This window comes from Anopheles funestus, chromosome 3RL, assembly GCF_943734845.2.
Source record: "Anopheles funestus chromosome 3RL, idAnoFuneDA-416_04, whole genome shotgun sequence".
Taxonomy (NCBI): Eukaryota; Metazoa; Arthropoda; class Insecta; order Diptera; family Culicidae; genus Anopheles; species Anopheles funestus.
This window is the reverse complement of record NC_064599.1, coordinates 9,064,740-9,092,653: the sequence shown is the minus strand read 5'-3', so window position 1 is coordinate 9,092,653 and position 27,914 is coordinate 9,064,740. Positions and strand designations below refer to the sequence as shown.

Genomic DNA, 27,914 nt, shown 5'->3' with positions numbered 1-27,914 from the left:
CAATCAACATCGGCATAGTCACGAATTAACGGTGTCTTCTCCGTTTTGTGTTCGGCTGTAATCTTCCTACTTTCGCAGCCAAACCCGCTGAGCTAACCTTTATCTTTAATGCTGCTGGTGGAGGATGTAGGCTGTTCATCGAGCAAAACTTCATCCAAAACGCTGTTTTCTGGTTGTGTGTGCATAAAGCAATAAAAAGATTACAGCAAAACATTTCAAGATGTGAGATGAAGGGGAGAGGGCTTCGTTGTTACCCGTTAGATTGATCGTGCACCAGCCAGCGAATAAGGGATCAGGAATCTGAAAAGTGAGAAAATCTTGAAAAACATTAAAACGATCCATGTCACCGGGTTGTTAGGCCGCAATTCTCTACTTTGAAACGGTCCATAGTCCATAGCGTTGAAAGACAGGTTCCAATGTTTTTAGGGTACCGGTTGTACGTTTTTCGAAGCCGGAATATAACGTCGAACAACCGTGCGCAATAGCACCGTAGACATCCAGCGATCGTTCGTCCCTTCCCAGCCGAGTACACTTGAAAACGTCATCACAAGCTGCTTCTCGTCTAGTTTCAATTTCAGTTGCGGGGAACTCGTGGCGTCAAAACCTTTCTCAAGAAGTAGATCAATTTCAGTTTCTTTCATCCGTCCATCATGGGTTTCGTTTTGTGTGTGTTTTTACCCTCCATATAATGGACCAGTTGCAATAGGCCAATCAGTTCGGTATTGTATAATTTCTGTACATCTTAAAATGAGAAAAGTACTTTCGGCGGGAAGATATTTCCAATAAGGAAATGAATCGATAATACATTTGTTCTAGATGCCCTAATTCTTCATGCAAAGATTAGGCGTCTTTTTATCGTAACGAATATGATGCGAGAATTCGAACAAATTTATAATAAATGATTTCTCAATTGTAATATATACAAAACACTACAACATGCCCACTATTATTAAAATAAAATGTTTCACTTTATGCAATATTTTCGTTCCAACGTTTTCAATTTATTGGAGACACAATCGTACACGGTTTCCTTTTGTGGAGACAGCGATAGTTAGATTGCCCGGTGGTTGCATTCATCACTTTCAACGTTTTCCTCTTACCTTCCTGCACGTTACATACTACCTAACAAACGGGCAAGATGCATAAACGCACGTACAACACAACCTCGACCTCATCGTTCGATGATTTAGTGAAATTTGTTTAAAAACAAATGTTCCCAGCAATAGAGATGTGGTGGTGGTGGTGTATTCGAAAAATAGAGATTCATAATTTCTGGGATAAAATTCACACGTATCGCACACCAGAACGGAGTGATCGCGAAGAATGATACTGAACGGTAGTCAATAGTTATTGAATGATGTCAAACAATTGATTGGAATGTGTTTGGATAAAGATGTTGTTTTTGGCAGTCTGTACAATTTCAGAATTACATTTTTGGGAGCAAATGTTTTAAACAATTATTTGCAAAATAATTCAAAGGTATTGCTGACTTGGTGACCCGCGCACTGCTTCCTTCACGATGTCTTTTCTATGCATTTAAAATCCGTATCTGTGCTGTACAGTGGGGCCCTAAAGTGTGTTGTGTTTGTTCGTAGGCTACTATCGAATGTCGCTTAATATATAGTTTGTTCCTTTTATTTGAAATATAGTACGATTCTCCGCAGAGAGTGGAAAAAGGAAAAGAAATTAAAATCTTCAAACTATACATACACATAAAAAAAGTGACAGAATGCACGACTATGTTGAAACTCTCTCCTTTTTTGGAAGAACCATGTCTTTCGTTCCTATTTATACAACCTATACGTTTCGCTTTTGTTTGCGCACCTCTCAATATGCTATCACGTCCTTAAGAGCTGCCGCCATTATACGATTCATCTAGCTAATAAATACACAAACAAATATATACGACTTCGGTCTTTAGCAGCTGCCAAACCAAACCGGGCGGAGGGTGAACATTTTTTAAAAGCAAAATGAGCTCATTACCCGCGTTGGGTGGATGAGTTAAGGCATCGTTTTGTTTTGTTGCTATTTTACACTTCTAAGGCGCTGCAATCGGTTCAATCTCGGTTTGTGACCGACCGTTCATATACTTCACAATCATTTTTCCTACCACTCGAAGTACACTTTAGGACGATGGAGGTGTAAATGTTTTCTTTTTTTCTGTGTTTCCTTCGTGATATTTGTGTATATTCAGTTGCATAATTCGTCTTTTCGTCTATCTAATCTTAGTCACTATTTTCACATTACTGGAACTACATCGGGTGCTTTCTAAATGCTGTTGTTTTCTAGTGATTATTCCTTACATCGTGCAGAATAAACGTTCTGCAGCGACTACGTCATGGTAGTCGCGTATCAATTCAATTTCGTTACATTTCAATAGCACATAGGAAAAAGTTTTGATTTTTCTTCTCTATATAAAAGTCTTGTGTTTTTTTTTAATTCGACTTAAATCTAAATTTCTGTAGCTTTATGTTAGATCATTCCCTGCCTTGCTTATACTAAAAATTGATAACGGTCTAGTACTAATCTTAAACAAAAATGATTTGGATAACGAAAATCGAAAATGAACGATAGAAAAAAAAAGAAATAACGAAACAGCTATTGTTTTACTTTTCCTTTCCCTATCGTTCTATATTTTCTTTTCTTATGTGTTCTTTTTTGGAGTCCTAAACCATAATTCTAGTCGTTGAATTTCATTCTACGCGGATTGTTCTGAACCGCCTAGCGCGTCTAATACTACAAAATTATTTTAAAAAAAACACTACATAAGCACACCTCTGCTTGTGCTTTGTGGACAATGATATCGGGAACCACACATTAAGGGTCGTCGTAGTGACGAAGGCAGATCGCACATGAGTCATCGCGAGCCCTTTCTGCCCCCGTTCTAGAATCGACCGGCAAACCGGCTTGAGGTTAGTGAAGCCATCCAAAGGGAAAATAAAGGACAACCAATAACAGAAACACTCCTAAGAGCACGAGAGCGAGAGAGAAACCATGTGTTGCAACCGAGAGCACTCCCTTTCTGGAAAAAAACACATCCTGGCGCACGTAAGCTTCTTTGTTCGCGTTGTTTTGGATGTTCCAGTTTGTGGTTTGCACTATTAATCACCCACGCATAGTTTTTGTAGAAAGTGTTGGGCGCCTTCTGCTTGATACATTTTGAAGAAATATTGTTGACTCATAGAGCTTGATATCAGACTCGTTTGAAGCATTATTCAGATCGGCGAATTAGCGTAAAAAAAATCGGGCAAAAGAAGGGATACATAATAAATGGCAGTAAGAAGCGAAACAGTGTTCGCACATAGGCAGGTGCGAATCAATCAATGCAATAACTTTTAATCGTTTCAAGCCTAAATAAATAATATGCAAATATTTCTAAATCACCCACAAAGCAGAATGACTCGTGCGATTCGTAAAACGTTTGCGACTGGTAGGAACATGTTGGATGTTTTCGGTTTAAAATTGTGCATATATCCTCCCAAAAAAGGCATATCACTTCTGCAAGAAATAAACCAACAGTTGGCTTCCGGTGTATTGAAGTAACGCTGCATATCTGTCACCTCTGTTGCGCACGTCCACGCTTTAGCTACACTTTAGAATACTTTTGTTTGTCCTAATGAAGATTGTCCTCCTCGGTTTGCAAGTTATGGGACACGGTGGTTCAGTGCTACTGAACGGAAGATCATCACAAACGAGAAAACAACAACTGTCTATCGCCTAGTTTGATTAAGAAAAGTACCATACGCTCATACATACGTTCTTGCATCCCTTTGCTGTCGCGTTCACTCGATTCCACATCTAAAGACTTGCACATCTTTTTTGTTTCTATCACACACGTTCACCCCGTGCGTTCGTCTCATATCCTCCAGCCCTCCTCGTCATCCACGTTCGAATCGGTGTCGGAAGGTTCCTCACCGTACATGTCGGCCAGCTTCCGGAACCGCGGACCAAAGTTGGATAGGTAGTTGAATTTCAAATCACCCTCGTCGGTGCAGGAGGCGAGACTCGACAACGAGCCTGTACTGTTACCATCGCCTTCGTAAGCATAATGTCGCACGTCGTCGATTGGGTAGGCGTCCGCATCTTTGTCGCATGCGTCCTTCTTATCGGTAAGGAAAGCGCCAATATCGGGCACTTCGGTAGTTGCCTCTTTCTGTCTCAGCTCACTACCGTACGGTTTGTCGAGATAAATTGGAGGACCCTGTAGCACAGTGAGATCATATTCTGCATCTCTTTCACCGCCGCCTTCTTCCTCGTAGTTGATGATCGTTTCGCGGATATCGTCCATATCCTTCTCATGCCAACCGTCCTGATGTTTCTTGTGAACGACTACCGCAAGCAGCAGTATCAACAGCAACACGATACAAGCGATGATCGCGATCAGAAAGTAGGAATCGATGCCAAACGATACTGCAACTGCGACAGAGCGTTGACAGCCCGGATCGGCATTTTTCGCAAGACTCGGTAGTCCAAGATCATACGTTCGTTCGTTGATGGTAAGATTTCTTAGGCAGCCGCTGAAACCTTTATCTTGAGGAATGTACGTCCAGTTGTACAATGATCCAAGATAGTTCAAATTGACGGCTGCACCTCCTAGCTGAAGAGGAGCGTTTACGTTCAGGAAGCGGTTCGGTCCTTTCGGAGCATCGAGACTCATGCACGTGGACAACTTGCAGTTGTCTACGATCATCTCGATCGTCTGCGGCTGCAGCACGAGCTCTACAGTAAAAGGTTTGCCTTGCGGGAAACGGTGACGATGTTCGATTCGGATAGTGCCGCTACCGTAATCAAGCAGTAGTACTGGAAGTCCTTTGACGAGTTCTAGCGCCAAGAAGTCTTGCACGGGCAGACGAGGATTGTAGTTAAGCGGGCCAATGTACATCACCAAACCATCTTCCTGGTGGGGCGAAAGCTCTATACTGATGCGCGTCATATTACAGGGACTGATCGGAGGGTAAAGAGCATATCCACTACCATAGAACCCGATGCTTAGCATCTCGCAATGTGGACCTTCGAAGCCTTCTAGACAGGAACAGCGATCATTTACAAGGAAGCCTCCATTTAGACATGTAAGCGAGGGTGGAGAAACCTCACACACGCACTCCGCCTGTACGAAGGCATTCACACCCACAAACGAACTGGTGTTAGTGTAAACTGCGATCGGGACGTTTGATTTGTAGAGTGTGTTCTTGCACGATAGCTCACAGTTGCGACCCTCTTCGATGCACTCGTCGATTCCCACCATTAACACTGACAGGCCTACGTCTTCTTCCAGCTGGCGAAGTCCATAGCCGAGCATTCCATTAAGCCGCTCAGGTGCGTAATAATGACTACCGTGTGCGGAGAACCGTACATCCAAGAATGTGCCGTTGACATTGTCGCGCTTCAAAACAGTGAACACGTCCACGTTCTCGCGACTCACGTTGAGAGTTTTTGCAATGCTCATCTGCAGTCGATCTTTTGGAGTGGTCTGTTGACCAGATGTACGAGACACAAACTCTTCCGCCGTTACATTATGGAAGCGGATCGATCCACTCTTATCGACTGCCTCCTCGGGGATCTCTTTCACCGTTACTATCACTTTGGCTGTAACGTTGTGGCGCGGAAAGTAGCTCGACTGTTCAATCACATGGAAGTTCAGCTCATACTCTCCACCACGAGTACCTTGTAGCATTGTGATCATGCCAGTATCACGATTAAGGTCGAAGAAGTCCACCGACTGATGACGAGTAGCATCGTCCCACTGGAACGTCTTGTCCGCTAGATCCCAGTCGTCTGGATCATCCACGTAAACTCGACCAACTTCCGTGTTGGGCGATTCGCCTTTGTAGTTGTAAACGAAGATACGACTATCACCCGGCCACATCTCGCTGTCATTTTCATCGCCAATCACAAGATGCAACATACTGACGTCGCTCATCGGTTCTTCACCAGAGTCGCTGATCCTGATCGGTACTCGATACTCCTTTTGCTCTTCTCGATCAAACTCTACCAGCGCATACAGTTCGTCCCCTTGCACTTGGAACCGTTCCTTGATCTCGTATGGTGCGTTTGGATCAATGCTGTAATGGAATGGCGGACCGTTCTGTGCTTCGTCTACGTCTTCTGCCGTCAGTCTCACGATCAAACCAGGTGATCGATTCTCTCCCCACACAACTGGCATTGGGTTCGATAGATACGGTGCGTTGTCGTTAATATCTTCCAGGAAAATATTCACAGTAGCTGGAGTTTTCTTTCCTGCGCCATCTTCATCCGTTGCGGTGATAATAAATTGCCAACTCTTAAAGCCCTGCGGTGGATCACGATCAAGCGCTTTTCTTAGCCGCAGACATCCGTTGTCATCGATCTCCAGCAAGTCCTCCTGTTCTTTTACAAACGAGAATCGTATGTGTTGCGGTTCGTCTCGATTCTCAATGTCCGGATCAAATGCCTGGATGATCATGATACAGCCAGGAGGAATCGTTTCTTCCTGGATCGTCACATTGCGGAGGTTTATAAAGCGTGGAGGATTATCGTTGACATTTTCGATTTTAATCGAAACAGTGGCGTTGTCCTGGAAGATACCATCGTCTGCTTGTACTATCAGCTGGTAGCTACGGATAGTCTCATAGTCCAGTCGGCTATTTACTGAGATACGACCAGTATTCTCATCGATCTTGAACGCATTACCCACATTACCTTCAATAATACTGTAGGTAATAAGCGAGGCCGTGTCTTGATCTATAGCAGTCACTTCGATCAGTACCGTGTTAATATCTGCATCCTCCGGTACATTTTCGGCTACAAAGTGATCTTTTACAAATGTCGGTTGGTGATCGTTCTTATCTGAGATCTTAATGATGAATAGCTGAGAGATACTATTCGGCTTACCGTTTCTGTACAGTGCCGATGGAGAGTTGTCTTCGGCGGTGATCTTCAAAGGATAAAAATCTTTCGCTTCTTGATCAAACTTTACCAGCGACGTAATTTTACCCGTTCGACTATCAATGTGAAACAACTGTTGATTTTCATCCTCGAACCTGTACGACACGATGTTGTTGGCAGAAGTTCCATCAAGATCATATGCTCGTACCTGCATCACAGGAGTACCGGGTGGTTCGTCTTCCGGAATAGTACCCGATGTCACCTCCGTGAACATCGGGATAATGTCGTTCTCATCCAGCACCTTAATCTTCAGCACAGCTTCTGCGACCAAGTCGTGTGAATTTTTCACGCTCACTGTGAGAGTATACTCCGTCACGGTTTCATAATCCAGCGTCTTTCCTAGCTTGATTGAGGCAGTATTATTAACCTGTTCCAGTAGAAAGGTGTTTTTCGAATTCGTTTGTTCAGCACGACCTTGAATGAGCTCGAAGATGACTTCTGGTTTTTCGGGAATGTTTGATTCTGCATCGAACTCTGCTAATGATTCGGTATAATTCTTAAACGTTTCATTCAGCACGATGGGCGTCGCTTGCACCTTGGTGAAGTAAGGAGGAAGTTTATTGGACTCCACCACACGTACTTTAACGTCCATCTCCGCATCTTGTACAGCTTCCCCCTGTGGATCCACATTATATGCCCTCACGCGTATAGCATAGTACTGGCCAGGACTGCGGTCAACCGGTTTCGTTAGAGTGAGCACACCGTTGTTCTCGTTGATTTTGAAGTAACTGCTATCTGGGTTCATTTGCACGATCTCATACTTGATAATGCTGTTATCCCCGTCATCCATATCCGTTGCCGATATGGTAGCTACGCGCTGGTTCGCTTTCATGTCTTTCGTCACAGACTCTTCATAGCGCACCTTATCGAATACAGGCGGATTGTCGTTGATGTCAAGGATCGTCACTTTGAAGGTGCACACATCGTCTAACCGAGGTCGTCCATTATCGGTCGCACGTACCGTGATGTAGATCTCCTTCTCACGAATCGGTTCATCGCGATCGAAGATGTGAGCCGTCGTGATCTCACCTGTGCTCTTGTCAATACGAAAGCGGGCTCGTTCTCCTGGCGTTGTTACGAAGCTGTACTCGATCGTTTGGCGGGGGTCGGGATCGGTAGCGGTTACACGCATCACCGGCGTACCTACCGATTGTTCCTCCTTTAGCATCGGTTTGTAACTGTCACAATCTACGAAGCATGGATCACAATTGTCACGAACATTGTTTGGTTCAGTTACAATGCTGCGATAATATTTAGAATTGTTTATATTACCCATCCGATGTTCATCGTTAATAGTATTGTAGATTCCTTTATGTGAAATTTGTCCTTCATCGGATACCTTATCGTTAGTCGCTCCATCTGTTGTATGTACAATATTGAGCCAGTATAGGCCCAACCAAAGCAGTACAACCTGTGCTACTAATCGACACATACTTTTCACACACGATAATCACTTCACCTAATGGATGATATAGTCTTATTCACAGAAGAGCTAACTCGACGTGCAACTGCTGCTATTTACGCATCTTTGCTTTACGAACAACTCCACGTTGACTGTATAATATAACAAAAAAAGTCATTAGAATAATTACGTTGGAACAAGATTATCTTATTCGAGTGTAATCACTGCAGAAATTGTTGATCAAAACTTACACTATTTATCGTAGAAAATATGGTAAAAGTTGTGCTACGCAGCAGCTGCCCAGCGGAACAGTCCTAGAATAACTATTTTCACTGATAATTTCACTTCAAAATGCCTGAAATTCTATATCTTGGTATTGCCATATTTCGATTATGTATATTTATTTTTTGATAAAATAATCCGGATTGAGAATTGGAAAGGTGACTAATACGCAAACAAATGATTCAATTGCTAGACTCGTGTTGTTCAGTATATGAGAGAGAACTCTGTTTGATCGCGTTTATGCTAGCTTTCTAAGCATCTAGATTATGGTGTGTTGTGTTGATAAATGTGTTAAGAAAGAATTTGATGCTTTATGAGGGATTATCGGACTACGGCAAATACTTCGATTAATCTTCAACGTTCAATTGCGTTCTTTTGACGGAAGCATTATAAAAGAAAACAATGATAAATATGTGACCAGAAAGCTTGTTCATTGAGAAAAAATGAGAATCATTCGAAACTAGACCCAAACTTTATATAAAATTACGAACAACTTCCACAGAACAGTCCATAAAGCATCAACAAACAGATCGCTCGTAGGTAAACCAAAAAACGGTTAGCTCCACACCGTCACCAGTTATGTGGCTCCACTTTTCCAAACTTATGGAGGCAACGCGGACGTACGTGTGTCTAGGAGAATGAGGTCATAGACTATAGTGGTTGTTTTGCAGTGACCTGGAAAGCTCCGAGCATAATAGCCGGACATAGCAATGGCGGTGAACCGAAGAATAGAAACGCCAGAGAGCCGCGTAGCAGCATTGACGATCGTATTATTGGTCGGGAGGCAAAAAGTTGATCTCAAACAGAGGAGGCAAAATGCTTTGTGAACTATGCGCAAATACGCTTAATGCCGATGGTTGCGCTGTAGTGTTGGTGATGTATCTAATGTATGGAAGAACATGGGCGTTCGCGTCTATTCCACGATCTCTAGGCGAATTGTGGAGCATTCGGTACAAGTACAGGAAAGTACTTTAACAAGAGACGAAAGAGAAACGATTCGTTGTATAAAAAGATATGCCGCTACAACTACAACACACAAGTTTTTAATAATATATTTATAGTTACCTAAACGACTTGGAAGACAACAGACTATCATCTAGTCTACAGATATACGGTTAGAAATGAAAAGATTTCTCGGTTTATGTCATTCTTCTGCCATCGCTTACCAAGGGAAATGGATTCTTACAACCATTTTCCAGTACAGAAACACACTGCACATAGTTTAACCTTTCGGGACCTCATACAAACATACTCATACAAAATGGATTTCGTCGTTCAAATGCCAACACGATGTTGATGGTTTTTGTTAGCAAATGCAGGGTTCTTTACGTCTATTGAAACATTACTCAAAGTAATTTGACAATTTTTCCAAAAACTTAGTTTTGAAATTATCCAGTTACGAGCAGCTACAGTAATCTCTTCAACTTCCTTACATAGCTCACGCAGCTTCAAATATTATGATAACTTCTATGTTCTCTATTGAAACAAAAATTACAAATAATCAAAGGAAAAGGAACGTACCTTTTTTCAGCATCTGGCGCGATTCTCCTGTTTCGTCCAACGTGCGAATGTAACGATGATGAAAAATTATTACAACGTCGTTGACAAACGATTCACGATCGTAACAAGTCATGGAGTGGCATGGAGTCGCCATAATAACCGTAAACTTTAGTTCACACTACACTTTAAAAATATAAATATTTCCACACACGATTCCTACACCAAGCTACGAACGAATCATCACACATTATCTTAGGTACATGGAACTAACTTACGTTATTTCCATTCTCATCTGCCACCGTAAGCGCGATCTTCTGCTTCACACAAACACATTCACTTTACCAGCATAATTATTGTGAATCATTGTTTTTAAATGCAATCAACATCGGCATAGTCACGAATTAACGGTGTCTTCTCCGTTTTGTGTTCGGCTGTAATCTTCCTACTTTCGCAGCCAAACCCGCTGAGCTAACCTTTATCTTTAATGCTGCTGGTGGAGGATGTAGGCTGTTCATCGAGCAAAAAACTTCATCCAAAACGTTGTTTTCTGGTTGTGTGTGCATAAAGCAATAAAAAGATTACAGCAAAACATTTCAAGATGTGAGATGAAGAGGAGAGGGCTTCGTGCTTACCCGTTAGATTGATCGTGCAGCAGCCGGCGAGTAAGGGATCAGGAATCTGAAAAGTGAGAAAATCTTGAAAAACATTAAAACGATCCATGTCACCGGATTGTTAGGCCGCAATTCTCTACTTTGAAAAGGTCCATAGTCCATAGCGTTGAAAGACAGGTTCCAATGTTTTTAGGGTACCGGTTGTACGTTTTTCGAAGCCGGAATATAACGTCGAACAACCGTGCGCAATAGCACCGTAGACATCCAGCGATCGTTCGTCCCTTCCCAGCCGAGTACACTTGAAAACGTCATCACAAGCTGCTTCTCGTCTAGTTTCAATTTCAGTTGCGGGGAACTCGTGGCGTCAAAACCTTTCTCAAGAAGTAGATCAATTTCAGTTTCTTTCATCCGTCCATCATGGGTTTCGTTTTGTGTGTGTTTTTACCCTCCATATAATGGACCAGTTGCAATAGGCCAATCAGTTCGGTATTGTATAATTTCTGTACATCTTAAAATGAGAAAGTACTTTGGCGGGAAGATATTTCCAATAAACGAACGAATCGATAATACATTTGTTCTAGATGCCCTAATTCTTCATGCAAAGATTAGGCGTCTTTTTATCGTAACGAATATGATGCGAGAATTCGAACAAATTTATAATAAATGATTTCTCAATTGTAATATATACAAAACACTACAACATGCCCACTATTATTAAAATAAAATGTTTCACTTTATGCAATATTTTCGTTCCAACGTTTTCAATTTATTGGAGACACAATCGTACACGGTTTCCTTTTGTGGAGACAGCGATAGTTAGACTGCCCGGTGGTTGCATTCATCACTTTCAACGTTTTCCTCTTACCTTCCTGCACGTTACATACTACCTAACAAACGGGCAAGAAGCATAAACGCACGTACAACACAACCTCGACCTCATCGTTCGATGATTTAGTGAAATTTGTTTAAAAACAAATGTTCCCAGCAATAGAGATGTGGTGGTGGTGGTGTATTCGAAAAATAGAGATTCATAATTTCTGGGATAAAATTCACACGTATCGCACACCAGAACGGAGTGATCGCGAAGAATGATACTGAACGGTAGTCAATAGTTATTGAATGATGTCAAACAATTGATTGGAATGTGTTTGGATAAAGATGCTTTTTTTTTGGCAGTCTGTACAATTTCAGAGTTACGTTTTTGGGAGCAAATGTTTTAAACAATTATTTGCAAAATAATTCAAAGGTATTGCTGACTTGCTGACCCGCGCACTGCTTCCTTCACGATGTCTTTTCTATGCATTTAAAATCCGTATCTTTGCTGTACAGTGGGGTCCTAAAGTGTGTTGTGTTTGTTCGTAGGCTACTATCGAATGTCGCTTAATATATAGTTTGTTCCTTTTATTTGAAATATAGTACGATTCTCCGCAGAGAGTGGAAAAAGGAAAAGAAATTAAAATCTTCAAACTATACATACACATAAAAAAAGTGACAGAATGCACGACTATGTTGAAACTCTCTCCTTTTTTGGAAGAACCATGTCTTTCGTTCCTATTTATACAACCTATACGTTTTCGCTTTTGTTTGCGCACCTCTCAATATGCTATCACGTCCTTAAGAGCTGCCGCCATTATACGATTCATCTAGCTAATAAATACACAAACAAATATATACGACTTCGGTCTTTAGCAGCTGCCAAACCAAACCGGGCGGAGGGTGACCATTTTTTAAAAGCAAAATGAGCTCATTACCCGCGTTGGGTGGATGAGTTAAGGCATCGTTTTGTTTTGTTGCTATTTTACACTTCTAAGGCGCTGCAATCGGTTCAATCTCGGTTTGTGACCGACCGTTCATATGCTTCACAATCATTTTTCCTACCACTCGAAGTACACTTTAGGACGATGGAGGTGTAAATGTTTTCTTTTTTTCTGTGTTTCCTTCGTGATATTTGTGTATATTCAGTTGCATAATTCGTCTTTTCGTCTATCTAATCTTAGTCACTATTTTCACATTACTGGAACTACATCGGGTGCTTTCTAAATGCTGTTGTTTACTAGTGATTATTCCTTACATCGTTTAGAATAAACGTTCTGCAGCGACTACGTCATGGTAGTCGCGTATCAATTCAATTTCGTTACATTTCAATAGCACATAGGAAAAAGTTTTGATTTTTCTTCTCTATATAAAAGTCTTGTTTTTTTTAATTCGACTTAAATCTAAATTTCTGTAGCTTTATGTTAGATCATTCCCTGCCTTGCTTATACTAAAAATTGATAACGGTCTAGTACTAATCTTAAACAAAAATGATTTGGATAACGAAAATCGAAAATGAACGATAGAAAAAAAAAGAAATAACGAAACAGCTATTGTTTTACTTTTCCTTTCCCTATCGTTCTATATTTTCTTTTCTTATGTGTTCTTTTTTGGAGTCCTAAACCATAATTCTAGTCGTTGAATTTCATTCTACGCGGATTGTTCTGAACCGCCTAGCGCGTCTAATACTACAAAATTATTTAAAAAAAAACACTACATAAGCACACCTCTGCTTGTGCTTTGTGGACAATGATATCGGGAACCACACATTAAGGGTCGTCGTAGTGACGAAGGCAGATCGCACATGAGTCATCGCGAGCCCTTTCTGCCCCCGTTCTAGAATCGACCGGCAAACCGGCTTGAGGTTAGTGAAGCCATCCAAAGGGAAAATAAAGGACAACCAATAACAGAAACACTCCTAAGAGCACGAGAGCGAGAGAGAAACCATGTGTTGCAACCGAGAGCACTCCCTTTCTGGAAAAAAACACATCCTGGCGCACGTAAGCTTCTTTGTTCGCGTTGTTTTGGATGTTCCAGTTTGTGGTTTGCACTATTAATCACCCACGCATAGTTTTTGTAGAAAGTGTTGGGCGCCTTCTGCTTGATACATTTTGAAGAAATATTGTTGACTCATAGAGCTTGATATCAGACTCGTTTGAAGCATTATTCAGATCGGCGAATTAGCGTAAAAAAAATCGGGCAAAAGAAGGGATACATAATAAATGGCAGTAAGAAGCGAAACAGTGTTCGCACATAGGCAGGTGCGAATCAATCAATGCAATAACTTTTAATCGTTTCAAGCCTAAATAAATAATATGCAAATATTTCTAAATCACCCACAAAGCAGAATGACTCGTGCGATTCGTAAAACGTTTGCGACTGGTAGGAACATGTTGGATGTTTTCGGTTTAAAATTGTGCATATATCCTCCCAAAAAAGGCATATCACTTCTGCAAGAAATAAACCAACAGTTGGCTTCCGGTGTATTGAAGTAACGCTGCATATCTGTCACCTCTGTTGCGCACGTCCACGCTTTAGCTACACTTTAGAATACTTTTGTTTGTCCTAATGAAGATTGTCCTCCTCGGTTTGCAAGTTATGGGACACGGTGGTTCAGTGCTACTGAACGGAAGATCATCACAAACGAGAAAACAACAACTGTCTATCGCCTAGTTTGATTAAGAAAAGTACCATACGCTCATACATACGTTCTTGCATCCCTTTGCTGTCGCGTTCACTCGATTCCACATCTAAAGACTTGCACATCTTTTTTGTTTCTATCACACACGTTCACCCCGTGCGTTCGTCTCATATCCTCCAGCCCTCCTCGTCATCCACGTTCGAATCGGTGTCGGAAGGTTCCTCACCGTACATGTCGGCCAGCTTCCGGAACCGCGGACCAAAGTTGGATAGGTAGTTGAATTTCAAATCACCCTCGTCGGTGCAGGAGGCGAGACTCGACAACGAGCCTGTACTGTTACCATCGCCTTCGTAAGCATAATGTCGCACGTCGTCGATTGGGTAGGCGTCCGCATCTTTGTCGCATGCGTCCTTCTTATCGGTAAGGAAAGCGCCAATATCGGGCACTTCGGTAGTTGCCTCTTTCTGTCTCAGCTCACTACCGTACGGTTTGTCGAGATAAATTGGAGGACCCTGTAGCACAGTGAGATCATATTCTGCATCTCTTTCACCGCCGCCTTCTTCCTCGTAGTTGATGATCGTTTCGCGGATATCGTCCATATCCTTCTCATGCCAACCGTCCTGATGTTTCTTGTGAACGACTACCGCAAGCAGCAGTATCAACAGCAACACGATACAAGCGATGATCGCGATCAGAAAGTAGGAATCGATGCCAAACGATACTGCAACTGCGACAGAGCGTTGACAGCCCGGATCGGCATTTTTCGCAAGACTCGGTAGTCCAAGATCATACGTTCGTTCGTTGATGGTAAGATTTCTTAGGCAGCCGCTGAAACCTTTATCTTGAGGAATGTACGTCCAGTTGTACAATGATCCAAGATAGTTCAAATTGACGGCTGCACCTCCTAGCTGAAGAGGAGCGTTTACGTTCAGGAAGCGGTTCGGTCCTTTCGGAGCATCGAGACTCATGCACGTGGACAACTTGCAGTTGTCTACGATCATCTCGATCGTCTGCGGCTGCAGCACGAGCTCTACAGTAAAAGGTTTGCCTTGCGGGAAACGGTGACGATGTTCGATTCGGATAGTGCCGCTACCGTAATCAAGCAGTAGTACTGGAAGTCCTTTGACGAGTTCTAGCGCCAAGAAGTCTTGCACGGGCAGACGAGGATTGTAGTTAAGCGGGCCAATGTACATCACCAAACCATCTTCCTGGTGGGGCGAAAGCTCTATACTGATGCGCGTCATATTACAAGGACTGATCGGAGGGTAGAGAGCATATCCACTACCATAGAACCCAATGCTTAGCATCTCGCAATGTGGACCTTCGAAGCCTTCTAGACAGGAACAGCGATCATTTACAAGGAAGCCTCCATTTAGACATGTAAGCGAGGGTGGAGGAACCTCACACACGCACTCCGCCTGTACGAAGGCATTCACACCCACAAACGAACTGGTGTTAGTGTAAACTGCGATCGGGACGTTTGATTTGTAGAGTGTGTTCTTGCACGATAGCTCACAGTTGCGACCCTCTTCGATGCACTCGTCGATTCCCACCATTAACACTGACAGGCCTACGTCTTCTTCCAGCTGGCGAAGTCCATAGCCGAGCATTCCATTAAGTCGCTCAGGTGCGTAATAAGGACTACCGTGTGCGGAGAACCGTACATCCAAGAATGTGCCGTTGACATTGTCGCGCTTCAAAACAGTGAACACGTCCACGTTCTCGCGACTCACGTTGAGAGTTTTTGCAATGCTCATCTGCAGTCGATCTTTTGGAGTGGTCTGTTGACCGGATGTACGAGACACAAACTCCTCCGCCGTTACATTATGGAAGCGGATCGATCCACTCTTATCGACTGCCTCCTCCGGGATCTCTTTCACCGTTACTATCACTTTGGCTGTAACGTTGTGGCGCGGAAAGTAGCTCGACTGTTCAATCACATGGAAGTTCAGCTCATACTCTCCACCACGAGTACCTTGTAGCATGGTGATCATGCCAGTATCACGATTAAGGTCGAAGAAGTCCACCGACTGATGACGGGTAGCATCGTCCCACTGGAACGTCTTGTCCGCTAGATCCCAGTCGTCTGGATCATCCACGTAAACTCGACCAACTTCCGTGTTGGGCGATTCGCCTTTGTAGTTGTAAACGAAGATACGACTTTCACCCGGCCTCATCTCGTTGTCATTTTCATCGCCAATCACAAGATGCAACATACTGACGTCGCTCATCGGTTCTTCACCAGAGTCGCTGATCCTGATCGGTACTCGATACTCTTTTTGCTCTTCTCGATCAAACTCTACCAGCGCATACAGTTCGTCCCCTTGCACTTGGAACCGTTCCTTGATCTCGTATGGTGCGTTTGGATCAATGCTGTAATGGAATGGCGGACCGTTCTGTGCTTCGTCTACGTCTTCTGCCGTCAGTCTCACGATCAAACCAGGTGATCGATTCTCTCCCCACACAACTGGCATTGCGTTCGATAGGTACGGTGCGTTATCATTGATATCTTCCAGGAAAATATTCACAGTAGCTGGAGTTTTCTTTCCTGCGCCATCTTCATCCGTTGCGGTGATAATAAATTGCCAACTCTTAAAGCCCTGCGGTGGATCACGATCGAGCGCTTTTCTTAGCCGCAGACATCCGTTGTCATCGATCTCGAGCAAGTCCTCTTGTTCTTTTACAAACGAGAATCGTATGTGTTGCGGTTCGTCTCGATTCTCAATGTCCGGATCAAATGCCTGGATGGTCATGATACAGCCAGGAGGAATCGTTTCTTCCTGGATCGTCACATTGCGGAGGTCTATAAAGCGTGGAGGATTATCGTTGACATTTTCGATTTTAATCGAAACAGTGGCGTTGTCCTGGAAGATACCATCGTCTGCTTGTACTATCAGCTGGTAGCTACGGATAGTCTCATAGTCCAGTCGGCTATTTACTGAGATACGACCAGTATTCTCATCGATCTTGAACGCATTACCCACATTACCTTCAATAATGCTGTAGGTAATGAGTGAGGCCGTGTCTTGATCTATAGCAGTCACTTCGATCACTACCGTGTTTATATTTGCATCCTCCGGTACATTTTCGGCCACGAAATGATCTTTTACAAATTTCGGTTGGTGATCGTTCTTATCTGAGATCTTAATGATGAATAGCTGAGAGATACTGTTCGGCTTACCGTTTCTGTACAGTGCCGATGGAGAGTTGTCTTCGGCAATGATCTTCAAATGGTAAGAATCGGTCGCTTCTCGATCGAATTCCATCAGCGACGTTATGTTACCCGTTCGACTATCGATGTGAAACAACTGTTGATTTTCATCGTCGAACCTGTACGACACGATGTTGTTGGCAGAAGTTCCATCCAGATCATATGCTCGTACCTGCATCACAGGAGTACCGGGTGGTTCGTCTTCCGGAATAGTGCCCGATGTCACTTCCGTGAACACCGGGATAATGTCGTTCTCATCCAGCACCTTAATCTTCAGCACAGCTTCTGCGACCAAGTCGTGTGAATTTTTCACGCTCACTGTGAGAGTATACTCCGTCACGGTTTCATAATCCAGCGTCTTTCCTAGCTTGATTGAGGCAGTATTATTAACCTGTTCCAGTAGAAAGGTGTTTTTCGAATTCGTTTGTTCAGCACGACCTTGAATGAGCTCGAAGATGACTTCTGGTTTTTCGGGAATGTTTGATTCTGCATCGAACTCTGCTAATGATTCGGTATAATTCTTGAACGTTTCATTCAGCACGATGGGCGTCGCTTGCACCTTGGTGAAGTAAGGAGGAAGTTTATTGGACTCCACAACACGTACTTTCACGTCCATCTCCGCATCTTGTACAGCTTCCCCCTGTGGATCCACATTATATGCCCTCACGCGTATTGCATAGTACTGGCCAGGACTGCGGTCAACCGGTTTTGTTAGAGTGAGCACACCGTTGTTCTCGTTGATTTTGAAGTAACTGCTGTCTGGGTTCATTTGCACGATCTCATACTTGATAATGCTGTTATCCCCGTCATCCATATCCGTTGCCGATATGGTAGCTACACGTTGGTTCGCTTTCATGTCTTTCGTCACAGACTCTTCATAGCGCACCTTATCGAATACAGGCGGATTGTCGTTGATGTCAAGGATCGTCACTTTGAAGGTGCACACATCGTCTAACCGAGGTCGTCCATTATCGGTCGCACGCACCGTGATGTAGATCTCCTTCTCCCGAATCGGTTCATCGCGATCGAAGATGTGAGCCGTCGTGATCTCTCCTGTGCTCTTGTCAATGCGAAAGCGGGCTCGTTCTCCTGGCGTTGTTACGAAGCTGTACTCGATCGTTTGTCGGGGGTCGGGATCGGTAGCGGTTACACGCATCACCGGCGTACCTACCGATTGTTCCTCCTTTAGCATCGGTTTGTAACTGTCACACTCTACGAAACTTGGTTTGCGATTGTCCCGCAGGTGTTCTGACCCAATCAATGATTCTCTGGAAGAGCCACTGTTACTGATGCCAATATTGCGGTTAACGTCTGCATTTATACCGCCTGCATAATCGTTCGCACTAAGCGTATTGCCAGTATCGTATAGAGTACTAAATGCACTCCGTTTTAGTCGCTGTTCGCCCGTGAATAGCTCCCGATGGTAGTCGTACAGTTTACTCACACCGCCTGATAATCGATAGTCTTGGACGAGATTGTTGGTTTGCTTTTGTGATGTTCTGTTGTTTCTATTACTACTTTCATTTGCTGCAACTATCGCAGGCATGGAACTGTACCAGCATGTAGCTAATACGAATAAGGTAAATAGCGCCATCGGTTGACGCATTTTTCTGCCTCGTCTTAACATGACATGTGCTTGTGAAGTATCTGCTCGCGAACGGCTCCCTTTGAAGGAGCACGTCCCACAATCTTCCGTACTTCGCTTACGTGCTCGGTTGTGTCGGTCTCAAGCGAGTCGTGGTACGTAACTATAAAACCGCTCTCCAAGTCTGTTAATTCAAATGCTATTTTATGCGCAATTATTTGAACTTTAAAGCAACTCTGCTGCTTTCATTTGAGATTCGCGCCTTGTTTTCTGCTTTCCTTCCTGCTGCATTCGTACGTTTTGCCAGACATGTGTTATTCAGCGTTCTACAAGTTTGCCTTTGCTGCCATTCCACTGTTCAAACCAGAGTAATTAATCTGCGAACGTGCATCTGCAAAGGAAAAAAGCAACAAAGAAAAGATTAAAGTAAAAGTCTTATCGTAACTTGTGGAAAATAGTATCGCTAGTAAAGAAGGACTCAGCATAACAACTGAGTTGAGATCAAATCTTGACTGGATCGTGCCCCCTACGAAAAGATTATTTAACAAAGGGTACCTTAAGTCACAGTTAATCCACCATGAGGCACGGCAAGGGGAGACTGACAACGTTGATATAGAGTAGAAAGGAAGAAGGTAAGACTAGAAGTCTTGATAACAGCGAGCGATCACGCATCATCACTGTTATTATGAAATTTGTGTATAGAAGCTGCTTATGAGTTGGTTGAGAGGGCATCCACGAAGACATGAAGACTGAAGTTAATGACCATCTTATCATCAGCGACACGGAACATTATTTTATTCAGCCATTATTATTGCGGACTAGCGGCGTTCACGTATTCATAACAAAATATGTTTTTCTTCCTAGAACCGTGCACACATAAGTCTTTGATTGTAGTTAGAAAATACAATACATCATTAATATTCGAAACAAAAAATATGATAACAATCATTCGATGAGTATAATAAAAGATGTTTTTATAACAACGTCTTCGATTCTTTCAAGTCATGCGACAACGTAAGCATTTTAACGTCCCATGCCCGAGTCATATATCCGCATTAATTTATGAATCTCTTTATTTTTTTTTGCAATTATTTTTATGCAATAAAATACACCACAGGAATCCTTAACCGCAAAGTATCAAGAGAGACCTTAAGAGAAAAAATGTAAACATTTTTTTACTTTTTTCCAGTTTCAACTCTGTACTGATTGAATGAACAGTACCAGATGCATGGACAGTACCTTTTTCAACTTTTCTTTGATTGGTTTTATCTTCTAAGAAACCGAATGGGGTAAATCAATGCTCCTTCGCATCCACACATAAGATCAGACACGATCACTTGGTACAACATCGTTAAATCGATTTAATAGCCTTTTGGCTGTAAACATACAGGGATCCTGCAACTTCAGACCAGTTTCGGTACTTTTCATCATCATCTCCATTTGCTTAAAGCTATACCGCTATTCCACAAATCCCGACATTCCGCCTGCAATTGGATGTAAGTTTAATGTAGGAAAAATTAAATGACATCCATATCGGATTATTGCTTGAGTTAATGAGCAAAGTACGTCGTCGTAGACAGAATAGATAGATTTTAGACCATTGTTAAATTTTCCTCCCTGATTTAAGTATGTCGGCCATCACAATTTCTTATTCTAGAAGGATAACATAAGCTCTCAAATAACAAAACACTGATCGGAGATCAAATCATGAATTGATGTAACTGAGAACTGATACGAAAATCTAATCATTATTACTGAAGATGTTACTGAGATATTACTAAGATAATTCAGATACCTAAACCAACCTTGTAAACCAGTTAAATAAGAAGCGTCTGACACATGCCATGAAATAGAGCTAATAAACATGCCCAACATTATCTGTTTCTCGTCATTGGCATCAATTCTCGCTTGATGCCGGTACTGGACGAACTTTGGAAACAGTGCGTGAAATATTAACCAAAATCAACTCAAACTTCCACTCGAACAAAATGGGGAACGAATTCTGGTCGAATCTTGGAAAGTTGTGTGGAAATTTACGTTAAACTTTATTTCCGGGTGCTAGACAACAAACAGAGTCAAAAGTAGTGTGTATCCATGATAATTGGAGCACTAGCGTACGATCGTGGGGAGAACATATATTTCCCTGCTTCCGGTGCGTGAAGATAGCCCGAAACTCGCAGGGAAAAGCAGGTTGTTTAGTTTTGTTTTCTATATTCGCCTTGGAGTAGTTAGAAGCAGAAAAGAAGTGTTGCCCGAGTGTTGAAGAAAGTGTTTGCCCTTCTGTTGTTTGGCTTACCTTTGCCTTAGAACACGGTAACTATATCTCGTTGAGCTCATCTCAGTCTGGTCACCGGATGTGGCGTCCGCTTGGTGTTTCGTCGGATTTGTCTTCGAAAAATGGAAACTTTTATTCGATCTTGACACTGTACACACTTCACACACCTCATCCGATAAGGGGACGAGAGACACTAGGATCGTGCAGTTTTTCACTTCCGGTCCCGCAACCTTACTTTTACTTCACTGTTGACGATCGTGATCTTGTCGGTAAACGTGGCTGATCGTTGGCGCCTTACGATGATGTGTTTCACGTTCCATTCATTGCACGTCACGTACGTGACAGGAAGGGGCGACAACCGCACGCCTGATCGTTTAGCACTAAACAGGTCACATAAATGGCCACCATACCGGAAACTAGCTTCATAAGTGGTTGATATGTGTGTAAATATTCGTTTCAAACACAGTGCGATCACTCATATAAATAAGACTTCTCTTACGGAGGCACTTTGGTGAATCACGGACGTTACGAGAGAATGAGGTTTCTTGTTTTCTCTAGAACCACTCAACTTGATCTACTTTCGATGATCAAACACTTCACTTCACAACTCCTGGAAATTAAAAGGGAAAAAACATAACATAACTTTTTGCTGGTTGTTACTATGGAAACAAAAAAAACACACACACACACAATTGTTGGAACCACAAAACAGCATAAACAAAACACTATCACGCACACACCCCGCTACAGCTGAAGCATGAAAACGAAATTGTGTCGATTAATTCGAGGGAATTGACCTCGAACATTTAACTTTTTTTTCTTAACGTACGTGTAAGATTGAATTTAATCTTCTCGGCCAACCAGCGTTGTTGCTTGATGAATCTTTTGACATAAGCTCCTTCGCCCGATCGCATGCTGCGATGGGAGATTGCTCAAACACACATCAAACAAAAACAATTCCTTCGGGTGAGTCATCATGGTGGTGTATGAACAATACGTTTTTTTTTTCATTTCATCTCTCGATGGAAGCTCGAAGCTTTAAGCACCTCTAAGCAGAAGGTTTATATGATGTACGCACATATGCAGAAAAGCATAATTGATTCTATTTCTAAGTTAGATTACAAACTTTTGCTGATAGTGAAGCACTCGACATATACAAACACACTGACACAGAGCTTCTGAATAGTGCGCTTCCCACTATGCTCATATGTATCGTGTAACAACACCTTTCCCCAGGTATAACGCTTCCTCTGTTGGCATTCCGTTGGCATGTCGTTAGTACGCACACACTAGCACTCGAAGAGCGAAGCACATTTCTTCACGTTCTTTCTTCACTTCACAACACAAAGAAAGCTATGCAGGCCGTACTTTTTTTTCTTCTTCAAAATACCGGTTTCGCGTCACTATTCATGCTCTTCCACCTTGGCCCTTGACAAACCTATACCTTTACTTTCGAATACAGACACAAACACCACCTTCACTTCGCGTTTGTCCGCATAAACGTGTAGAATGAAAGAACTACGAAAAAGCAACCTTTTTCCCCCATCTACTCTTCATCCTTCAAACATCGCTTTTAGAATAGGCATAAACACATACACACTCTCACACCCAACGCACCACCGGTTGCTTTTTTCCACCTGCCCCTACTTCACCACCCTGCACACCTATATTTTGTTGGGATCGATGATCAAACACGGCCACGCAGTAGAGTAGAATGCGTTGACGTGAAGCTTTTCATAGCCGTAAAAAAGCACAAAAATTTCACTTCATTTGCAACAAGAATCGATCGTTTTGATTGCACTTTTCTAGAGAATAATCGATCTACCTGGCGATCGCAGATTGAAATCACGGTCAGGTAAACTGGAAACACACATACAAGCTACACATCTTTATGCGTAGGCTAGCTTTACACAAAAAACGGGAAATTTTACTTCATCCAGATCATACATCCGAATTGATTCGACCTACAGTACACGGAAAACTCAAAACATCAGAAAAAAACCGAACAAATAAAATTATTCTCACATTAAAAAACTTGTGCAGAACAGCGTGTACACGTCTTTACATCACAATTCCTGGAGAACAAATGGCCATTGTTGTATCTGACATTGAGCATTCGAAAAACAAATTTTGACCAGAAAACTATTTTTTTAAACGAATGTGCCCAGCGTGGCCCAAACTATCAACGACTTTCGAAGTTGTATTTTAAATTGTTCGAAAACTTCCCAAGTTGCAAATGTCACATGAAAGGTCTTTTCGTGGGGTAAAAGATCAATATTTCTTTTGGACTACCCTTTGGCTAGAATTGCATTCGTTTTTTGGATGGAAAAAGCAAATGATTTGTTTCGGCACGACAATACGATGTTCTGTGTTCCGCTACAGTGTTCACGCGAACCCTGTAATACGTTTGACGTATTTCTGTTTGTCATTTTGACGTTTTCGTTTTGGCGACTTCAGTAGCCATTTTGTAGATTATACCTAGTTTTTACATGAATCCAGTGTTAAGTGTTAATAAAGTCGTAGAACGCAGCTCACCTGTGAGGTGTTACGTCCAAGCATTCCGTCCGAAATTCGATCATTCTCATTAAAATTACTACATTTTCTAAGTATATTTTGTCGTCGTCGTCTTCAACGCCATTGGGTGTGTATGAACCTGTAGGTTTGTGTTTATTTGTGTTTCCGTTACTTTTTAAAGCAGATTTAATGAATGAAATAAAGGAATTTTAATAAACCCAAAAGCTGTATTTTTTTTATATATTACATCTGAATTTTAAAAATGTCAAAATAATAAAATAAAAGCTATCTGCCACCTTGGCTTGGCTATATCTTAGATATATCTTATCTACCACGAGCGAAACAAGACCGATGTACGACCGTTGTCTTAGTAGGGTTAGATATCGGATTTTGGTAGTCAATCGTTGCAAGGGAAGAGTCAACTAATTTTTACGTCAAGGGAAGAGACAACTAATTTTTACATTTGCGGCACAAATTAATAGTTCAAGTATTTATCTAATAATTTTCAACAGCGAAATGTCACAAAACTTTTCTAAATGTTTAATTGTAAAATGTGTGGTTATTTGAGAGCAACGTTCAAATTTGGCGCCGTAGCCATTGTTTTTTTTTTGGATACTTAGGTGTGGTACAAAAGACATTTCGAAGCGTTGCGGTAGTACATCGCGAAATTGTGACGTGTAATCGCTCCTGCAGCTACATGTTGACTTTTGGGTGTAGTGTTTTTTTCCCACTTGGTGCTGTCATATTTGTTTTGGTGATGGGAGGAGATTGTGATTGTGTTTTGTAAGGTTATGTGCCCGAAGGTGGTTATGTGACTTCGTGCCGATTGAAAAGAATCTGTTTTGCTTGTAATTAAATCATTTAGCCGTTAACAGAGTGGAAAAATGTTTCGCAAAAGTCTAGTTGCATTCAGTGCATTTACCAAAGCATGTAAGTTGAAGGTGCCGAACTTCGTAATTGTTTCTCTGCGTCACACTAACCGTTTCGATGTATTTACATTAGGCGGTTCGCCTCATTATAGAAATTTGTATTCAGCATCGGCCCTTGGCATTGAAGGGTATCAGGCATATAGGGAGAAAACCCGTACCCAGCATCTTCACAATGTCGACAACTTCAAGCGCAAAATGCGTGACTTTGTGTCCGGATCGTCCACGAACATGATCTTTACCGAGGATTTGAAAAACATCATCCATTTGATCGATAACACACCGGAAGATAAGCAGCTGCTAAAGGACACGGTCATGCGGTACAACCAGCAGGGCAAAGAGCTGCGGTTCGGCAATTATGTGTTCGGTCCGGTCATTATGCGCGCCTGTCACCATTTGGGCGATGCGGATTTGGCGCTTGATCTGTTCAAAACTGCCGGTGCGGATGGATTTTTTGAACAGCTGACTAGTTATCAAATATTGGGCGATATGCTGTACGAGAAGGGTCGCTACCAGGATGTGCGGGAATTGTTCGATGCGATCAAATCTCATCAGATACAGGGAGGTCGGTTTCCCAAACATTGCATTACGCTTACGTTTGCCGCTTGTTACAAGGAAAACACGGCCGACTCGTTCAAGTACGCGATGGATCTGTGGAAGGAGCTGAATTCCGTCGGTCATGTACCGATGCGAAAGGCAACTGCGTTTGCAGCGGCACTCGCGTTAAGCAACGGCCGACCGGAAATAGCTATAGAGATTCTAGGCACTATTGCTAAGGGCAACTATGTGACCGTGCGGCAATTAAAAACGTTGTCCCTGTGCGCACTGAACCGGCTGGAAGATGTGGTACCGATCTTTCGCTCGGTGCTGGAAGTGAAGGGACCGTTCGAGAAGCAGCAAACTTTCTGCCGGGAAGTGATTCAAAAGGTACAAGACACGGTTAAGGAGGCGAAGGCGATAAACCCTTCGACCACGGTACAAGACCTGGAACGGATGCTGGAATACCTCGAAACTAATGGACAGATCGTGAACGAAACGTTGGACAGCATGCTTTGTTCGGAGATAGTGTCGACGGCGCAGCGAAACGACGGCAAGAGCAACCTTGCGGATAGTTACAATACACGGGGCGGTCGTATGCAGGAGCAGCGAAACTTTCGACCAACCAAAAAGTATCAACAAATAAGACCAGGTCTGTCGGATATGAACTAGCGAGCGCGAGCTCAAGAAAAGGCAGCGTAATAAAAAAAAGAACCCTGTCTCTAGTGATGGAACTGAGCATTGTTTATGTATTCCGAAGAAATTCGAGCCGCTAGAACTTAGGTTGCATTTTTTCAACGTACCCCGTGTACCAATCCGGAAGAAACGCTTCCCGGTGGCCTTCGTCCTCCGGCAGTACCCGATATCGTACCCGGCGACTTTCCCGCGAATCGTACTCAAACTGATAAACCTTACGGCTGTTATCGGTTTCGCCAATTGTGCGCACCACTTCCGAAAGAAATTCCGCACAAAAGTTCATACAGATTGATGGTGACCAGAATGGACGGGAATCACGCTGAATGTCGTTCAGTTTCATGTCGATTATTTCTCGTACAATTCCCGCATCGTCACGCAACCCCACAACCAGTCGTTGTACGTTCACCAGAAAGCTTTGGCACCACCAATTCTTTGTCTTGAACCGGTGGAAATTGTCCACCTGTCGTTGGGTCGTTTCCTTGCGCTTTACCTTCACCTCTACAAACTCGCAGCGGCGCAGTTCCTCTAACCGAAGCCGTTCGCGATCGAGTGGTTGGTTCGACGCAACGATACCATCCATTTCCGCACCATAAAGCACCCGATGGCCGGCAACTGTCGTATCGAACATGGAGCAGAATTCCTCCCCCAGCATGACCGGTGCCGACGTGTCCGGTTTGCTGTGGGGTTGCTCCGTAAGTATGTACTGCTCGAACTTGAAGCCATAGTAACAGAAACGCTTCTGCTGTTCCGTTTCGTTGCGTTCCGATTCAAGCTTTTCGGTGGTAGGCTTTTCGCACAGGTAAATTGTGCCACGATAGCGTACTGCCTGCACGATCCATGGCGTTTTCCAATCGTACGGTGTGCAGGAAATCATCCTAAGCAAACCACGGAAGCATACAAAATCATGCTTCAGCTTTAATCGACCCTTCGCCGTTGTGGTCCATAGTTCCCGCGGTCGTTCTGCTTGGCGTATGAAGTTCAGCAGCATATCGATCTTTTCCTCTTTTGCACTGCTCGGTTTCGGGTGATGTATTTCGAACCCTTCGTTAAGATCGAGTCGCAGGTCTGTTCTCGGCCCGGGTGGTAGTGTAAGGTACTTAAGCTGCACCGCCGATGGGTCATACTTCCGGTCATGGTTAAGGCTAAAAAATCCAACCAAATTGGGTTTCGTTATTGTGGGGAATGCTTTCGACTGTCGGGCAGGATGTCTCGGATCGGGATCGACGTCAGTTATGACGAACATATTAAACTATCGAAACACAGTCGCCACAATGGTTTGCATAAGCTATTTCTTATAGATTTGGGGGAAATTTCCCGGTGGTCGAGTGTATTACCACTTCAAGATTAGGAACACAACTGCAACTACGCTACGAGCTCATGTTTGCTTGGTAATTGTCTGTTGAAAAGAACTGTTTCAATTGTTTACAAGCTGTTGTGATTGTTTCTTTCTGCTGACATTTCAAGAGCCTTTTTTGTATCAACTAAACGTCAATAGAATTTTTATTTAAAATGCCGATAATATTAATTGAGAATTCTCATATTTATTCACCACATCCATACAAATCATTCTGAAGGAAGTTGTACTTCTTGCTTCATACATGTTTTATGCAAATGCTTAGATTTACGTTTTCTACAATCTTCTCAAATAAAAGCTTCACCAAATTTGCTTTACTCCTTTTTTTATTTCATGAAGATATATTACAGATTTTAGCTAAATTCTTAACTGGCTTCCTTTCCGCAAAGCCGACCATCATTACATTCCAGTTTCCCCTAATCCCAACAGTATCGCATCATTATCGTTCAGTCCACGGGCACCATTTCGATCCTTTTCTGGATCCTGCTCCTGGACCGTTTCTTTTGCCGGCTTGGATTGAACCACCTCGCGGCACAAAGCATCTACGGACCTTTGGTTGTGCAGGGAAAGAAATAAGAAACCCTCCCCCAAATTCCCCCAGGCGCGACACGCGAAATAAATTGAACGAATAGTAGAATGAAAC

The 27,914-nt window shown here is 42.8% G+C and overlaps 4 protein-coding genes and 1 long non-coding RNA gene across 5 annotated transcripts; 2 read left to right on the top strand and 3 right to left on the bottom strand.

Annotated features, from left to right (window-relative positions):
• Positions 1 to 944: 944 nt before the first annotated feature.
• LOC125770629 (DE-cadherin-like) lies at positions 945 to 9,157 on the bottom strand. Its single transcript, XM_049440483.1, has one exon. The coding sequence runs from the start codon at positions 8,354 to 8,356 to the stop codon at positions 3,857 to 3,859; it is 4,500 nt and encodes a 1,499-aa protein (XP_049296440.1). The 5' UTR covers positions 8,357 to 9,157; the 3' UTR covers positions 945 to 3,856.
• Positions 3,012 to 13,692, top strand: LOC125770756 (uncharacterized). The gene is made up of 2 exons (XR_007419238.1): positions 3,012 to 3,118; positions 13,604 to 13,692. It is a non-coding gene; the product is annotated as an uncharacterized LOC125770756 (long non-coding RNA).
• Positions 11,429 to 23,365, bottom strand: LOC125770627 (DE-cadherin-like). The gene is made up of 3 exons (XM_049440481.1): positions 23,070 to 23,365; positions 21,266 to 21,854; positions 11,429 to 19,360 (listed from the first exon to the last, which is right to left on the bottom strand). Exon 3 carries the CDS (start codon positions 19,009 to 19,011, stop codon positions 14,341 to 14,343), a length of 4,671 nt encoding a protein of 1,556 aa, XP_049296438.1. The 5' UTR covers positions 19,012 to 19,360; positions 21,266 to 21,854; positions 23,070 to 23,365; the 3' UTR covers positions 11,429 to 14,340.
• A 1,122-nt stretch (positions 23,366 to 24,487) lies between these two features.
• Positions 24,488 to 25,955, top strand: LOC125770686 (pentatricopeptide repeat-containing protein 2, mitochondrial-like). Its single transcript, XM_049440607.1, has 2 exons — positions 24,488 to 24,688; positions 24,761 to 25,955. The coding sequence occupies exons 1-2, from the start codon at positions 24,643 to 24,645 to the stop codon at positions 25,891 to 25,893; spliced, it is 1,179 nt and encodes a 392-aa protein (XP_049296564.1). The 5' UTR covers positions 24,488 to 24,642; the 3' UTR covers positions 25,894 to 25,955.
• Positions 25,956 to 25,993: 38 nt separating this feature from the next.
• Positions 25,994 to 27,325, bottom strand: LOC125770687 (decapping nuclease DXO homolog). Its single transcript, XM_049440608.1, has one exon. The coding sequence runs from the start codon at positions 27,158 to 27,160 to the stop codon at positions 25,994 to 25,996; it is 1,167 nt and encodes a 388-aa protein (XP_049296565.1). The 5' UTR covers positions 27,161 to 27,325.
• Between the last annotated feature and the right edge of the window lie 589 nt (positions 27,326 to 27,914).